This window comes from Silurus meridionalis, chromosome 8 (genome assembly GCF_014805685.1).
Source record: "Silurus meridionalis isolate SWU-2019-XX chromosome 8, ASM1480568v1, whole genome shotgun sequence".
NCBI lineage: Eukaryota > Metazoa > Chordata > Actinopteri > Siluriformes > Siluridae > Silurus > Silurus meridionalis.
The window spans coordinates 1,070,243-1,075,973 of record NC_060891.1 but is presented as its reverse complement, the minus strand read 5'-3'; the positions used below and the strand labels follow the sequence as shown (position 1 = coordinate 1,075,973).

At 36.1% G+C, this 5,731-nt stretch overlaps 1 protein-coding gene across 3 annotated transcripts; it reads right to left on the bottom strand.

The window, feature by feature from the left end:
* Positions 1-545: 545 nt before the first annotated feature.
* LOC124390490 (zinc-binding protein A33-like) lies at positions 546-5,588 on the bottom strand. 3 transcript variants are annotated; one of them, XM_046856457.1, is made up of 8 exons: positions 5,430-5,588; positions 5,098-5,191; positions 3,810-4,360; positions 3,611-3,706; positions 3,283-3,516; positions 3,037-3,199; positions 2,864-2,899; positions 546-2,093 (listed from the first exon to the last, which is right to left on the bottom strand). In XM_046856457.1, exons 2-8 carry the CDS (start codon positions 5,159-5,161, stop codon positions 1,537-1,539), a joined length of 1,701 nt encoding a protein of 566 aa, XP_046712413.1. In that variant the 5' UTR covers positions 5,162-5,191; positions 5,430-5,588; the 3' UTR covers positions 546-1,536. The 3 variants fall into 3 exon arrangements, with proteins under 3 accessions (XP_046712413.1, XP_046712414.1, XP_046712415.1); XM_046856458.1 differs by having other exon boundaries at positions 5,444-5,588; XM_046856459.1 differs by having other exon boundaries at positions 5,552-5,568.
* Positions 5,589-5,731: the final 143 nt, after the last annotated feature.

The following is a 5,731-nucleotide window of genomic DNA, read 5'->3' as shown; positions in this document are numbered from 1 at the left end:
TCTTCACGCACGCCATACATTCAACATATAGTACGGATTTTAAAGCTGTTTTATGGGAATTAGAGATCAACAGCAATAAAACCATAAATTAAACGAATTATTACATACAATTAATGTTATATTTTAATACTTACAAACACCTGTCTCTATAAGATTTATAAGATATATACTATACACACACACACATACATATATATATATATATATATATATATATATATATATATATATATATATATATATATATATATATATATATGTGCTCAGAAGCTCAATGAGAGCTCTCTCTGTCTGTGTGTGTGTGTGTGTGTGTGGCAGCAATTACAGCAGATTACATTTGACCTCATGTAATCATGTCCAATCAATAAACTTTACCACAGGTAGAATCTAATTAACATCTAATCAAGGTTTACATCTCAGCAATGATCCAGAGAAATGGAAGGCACCTGTTGTTACAAAGGGTCTAAATACTTATGCACAAGTAAAATTTCAGTTTTTTCTTCATTAAAAAAATACGCTTTTCACTTTGTCATTATGGGGTAGAGTGTCTTTTAATAAGTAAAACCATAGATTTGAACGATTGTAGTATCAGACTGCAACATAACAACAAGGGGGTATGAACAGATTCCATGATACATATGAACAGAGTAATAAATATGTTTACATTGTAAAACAATTCTAGGACTCATGCTTCAGGTTTAAATGCAGAGCATTTAATAGAGAGATCATTTGTCTGTGGGAAGAAACAGAAAAAAGAGATTTTGCTAATGATGCATCTTGATGAAGACAGAACCAAATCCAAACTTTGAACATCACATAAAGCAGCATTAAATCGATACACAGTATATGGCACACCTGCAGAAATGTAAAACATCTAAGTGGTTGAGGGGAAACTCTGAAAGGTGCAGAGATACACAAATGTGAACAGGTGAATATTTAGGTATATTTTCTGCTTCTCCTGATGTTACATTAGTAATCAATGTAAACGTCTTCTGTTGGGTTTCTATTACATACATGTTTCTGATAAATCATGATTTGAAATAATCAGTAACACATCAGTGTAGCCTTACAAACTGATTCATAATAACCTAAAGACAACAATACGGAAATATAATATTCATCACATAGAAACCAGAAGATTTATATATATTATATTCTATAAATTATTATAACTTTTATATATATATTATATACACACATGATCTCAGCTGGTAAGTGTAGCTCTAAGTGAATTATAAATATTGTTGTACTTTCTTCTTTTAAGCTTCTTTCTGAATACATGAGGTTCTTAAATGACTCTGAACGTTTCCGGCAGAACATCAGGAAGGTCACATGAGCAGATAAAGAGCATTGGTGTGCCAGATTCCTGTGTGTGAGGTACTTGGTGCTCATGATTGTCAGGGTTCTTAGAAGATATGTTAATATGATTTCTTTTCACCTGAGTTCATATAGACCTACTTTAAAATTTCTGTTTTGTAGCTCCAGATTTTGGACCATTCATTTGTGGTCCTGATCTATAATAAATATTTATTAGCATCAGCACCTCAGGGTCTTTGATACACGAGTGATGATGAGCGGTGCTGAGTTTTTACCTCCGTCGTTCGGACAAGGACTGAGGTACGGATAGATTTTCTCAGTGAAAGACTGACCAGTGAAAGAGTAGATATAAGACGTAGCCTCAACATCATAAAAGGAGACCAGGCCCTCCTCATAATCCACAAACACTCCCACCTTCTGGGGTTTTTCTCTCAGGGAGAGGGGGATATAGGTATTATCACGAGCCGTGTACTCGTCCTCGTTCCTCAGAATCACCGTCCAGAATCCATTCTGAGGGGAAAATTTCTCCAACTTCCCCTTCCTGTTAACAGACTCTCTGGCCACTCCTAAACGCCACTCAGTCTTCCCACTGACCTGCACCTCATAGTAAAATCTCCCTGAGGAGAAACCCTGAGTTCCCAGTACTGCTGTATAACGAGTAAATCTTTTCGGGGTGTCTGGAACATCTTGCTTTTTATCTCCGTGTGTTACTTGTTTTCCTCCCATATAAATGATGAGATGAGGATTAGCAGTCTCAGGATCCAGAGTCACATCCACTGAGAGGGAAAACACAAAGAAGAGATAGAATGAGTATACAAAGAAAGTTGAAATAATAATACCTTTTAGAGGCATCGGTTATTCTTTCAACAGCAAATCCCACCAAATCTTTCACATTTCTAAACTTTCTAAACAACGAATGACAGGATTTGCACACACACACACACACACACACACACACACACATATATATACAGTATATACATATATATATATATATATATATATATATATATATATATATATATATATACAGTATATATATATATATACAGTATATATATATATATATATATATATATATATATATATATATATATATATGTGTGTGTGTGTGTGTGTGTGTGTGTGTGTGTGTGTTGTGCCCTAATTGTCATGTCTTTATTCACCACTAGAGGCGCCCCCACTTTGAGAACCACTAATTAACGATTAACGAAATCACAAATAATAATAGCTCCCCAACTTGTTCGTAAGTTGTTACTGTGTTCGTTATACTACGCATATCTCCTAATGATGTAAGAGCTATAAATACTATTAAATAAACAATAAAATATACTCAAACAAATCGAAATACTGCATACAATATTTTTTTTATATTTAATTAAGAAGTTTATGTCAGGAATGATTGAATGATGGGTAATTTGGCTTTGTGTGTTGGCCGGGACAATTAACAAGTGTTTGTAAACGTGTACAGCTGGAAATAAAATGTTATAGTTAATGCAGAATAATGTAATAATGTATAATATAGGAAACAGAAACTACAGTGTACCTGCGTAAAGCTGAATCCTCTTCAGCTCTGTGGAAACTGATGACAACAAAATGATGATATTTATTACATAGGCATGTCACGTACATTTGGAATAAGATCAATCTATAAAACAGATCAAAGCAAATATATCTTTATTCATTAAACAATAAACCAATAACTTCTCATTTTCTGACCGATATTCTTCTGTTTCTCACTCAGCGTTACACTGAGTTTCTTATTCAAAGTCTCCTGAAGCTCAGACAGATTGGTCTTCAGGGCCTTCACACTTAGATCAGTTTCAATCCTGATGTTGGTCCAGTTCTTGGTGCGTGGAACTCTGCACACTGTCGGGTAAATCTACAGGATAAACGAGAAATCCCTCAACTGATGTGCTATGACCTTCTGCATCAAGATTGAGTGAGCGAGCGAAGAACACTGACCTGTAGCAGATGAAGATGATCATCAGAATGTGAAAGCTGCTCCATCCTAATATCGCCTCTTTTTAGCTCATCAATTTCCTCCTCCAGCTCTTTAACGAGTCCTTCGGCCTGCTTTTCCACTGCTTTCTCTTTCTCCTCCATCACCTCCAGCAGCTCAGCCTGGCTCTTCTCAATGGAGTGAATCAAAGCGGTGAAGACTTCAACACTTTCTGATGTTTCTTTCTCTTTGTTTTTCTAAAAAATGAAAAGCATCTCAAGTTCATCAACTAACAGTGAAGATTAACTAGAATAGAATAGAAAAAAAAATGCATGATTATATATCACTCACTTTACAGAGCTCTACTGACTGATTAATCTCCTGGATCTTTTCCAGTCGCTCCTGGATCATATGCTGCAGCTCTACCTGTGTTTTCCCCAAGTGACTCTGCACAGATCTCAGAACCACATAAACCGTCACAATCACGGAAAATCAATTCCTTCACAATCCTTTATTGGAATAATAAATGTTAATGATTGATGTCTCTCACCCTCCACTGTCCAATCTCCTCCTCAAAAGAAGCCACGTTGTGATTCTTATGGTCTGTCTCGGTACAGAAGTGACACACATACATCTGATCATCTCTACAGAACAGATCCAGAGGTCTCATATGCTTCTGGCATCTGTAGTCCTCAAGGTTCTTCACTGCATTGATTAGTTTGTGTTTCTTGTAATTCGGAACATAATTATGAGGTTCTAGATGAGATGCACAGAAGGTCACGCCACAATCCAGACAGGATTTTATGGCTTTTTGTTTCGCATCAGTGCAAGCGTCACATAAAATATCGTCTGAGACTGTTTGCCTCTTGAAGTGATCTGCAACATCTCTCAGCGTTATATTAATCTTGAGTTCAGGTTTATTGATGAATGATTCATTACACAATGGACAGTAATATCTTTGACTTGCTGCCCAGCTTTGTGTGATACAGTTCTTGCAGAAGCTGTGTCCACATGGAGTGGTGACGGGATCAATGAACACTTCCTTACACACAGAGCACTGTAACTGCCCTTCTGTCATGGGGCTGCTGGATTTACCTGAAACTGGTGGAGAAATGAAGAATTCAAGATTATTTCTATAGCATTTCTTAAAACATTGTCTCAAAGCAGCTTTACAGAATGTCAAAATTATAGAACAAACACCTAAATGTACTATGTGTATTTATCCCTGATGATAAAGCCTGGGGTAACTGTGGCATAAAAAAAGTCCCTTAGATGGTAAGAGGAAGAAACCTTGAAAGGAACCAGACTTAAAATAAAATCCCATCCTCATTTGGGTGATACCAAGAGTGTGGTAATAAATCATTAAAACTTTACAAACACCGGAGAGAGAGAAATACTGTATCATGATAATTAGTAATGTCCTTTATACAGCTAGATGGAGTTGTGTAAACAGGAGTTCCTGAGATGATTATATAATTGCTAATCACTTAATTATCCATTTTTAGTGTCTCCTAATCTAATTTCAATATTGACATACAAAGCACTTAAATCGCATGACCTGAGCAAACATTTGGTCTACTGTGAGATCTGCGTATTCTGAAATACTCCAACCAGCCCTTCTGACACCAACAACCATGCAGCGACTGAAGTCAAAGAAATCCCACGTTTTACATTGCGATTTTTCATGTGAACATCAGCCGAAGCTCTTGACCTGCATGACTGCGCTGCTGCCACATGATTGGCTGATCACGAATGAACAGATCGTCAGGTGTTCCTAATAAAATAGATGGTCAACGAATAGCGCAATAAACACCACTTATATAAACTGTGTAACTTACACTCAATAGGTATCTCCAAACTGCTCCTTCTGCCTTGTCTTTGTGGTAATGAAGATTCCGCCATGTTCTTTTTTTTACGGCTCCGTTTCAATCCCTCCAACAATAAGTCATTTTTCAGTTGACACACTGACACACACTTAGCATTTTGACAATTCTCTATATTGTACCACTTCCTGGTTTCGAAAGTAATCAATCACACTCTAACTTACAGTATGTATCAGACAAAAGAACATGTTTCAATACATATTTTAATACAAATAAGCTATTTGCTTTTAATAATATATTTTATTTCTTGTTTTTACCTCTACCATTGTACACTGTAGAACATTTACCTCAGAATATATACCTGAGTCTTGATTTGATGCTCTTTACTCCGTTTAGTAAAACAATAAACCTATAGTAAGATTTCTGGCACAAATCTGAACCATGAAAAAAAATTAAACAAAGTACATACGTTTACTCTTCTCTAAATCAGAACTGCTCACGTTGACGTTTTTTTGCTGAATGAGCTTTCAGACGGCTCCGGTTTGACTCGTACTGATGCAACATTAGGTGATCAGACAAGTTTTTTGTTCAAGTGACTAGAATTTTTCTTATTCGCCTGCAGCGCTTTTCATTTACAGCTGGGTGTGTG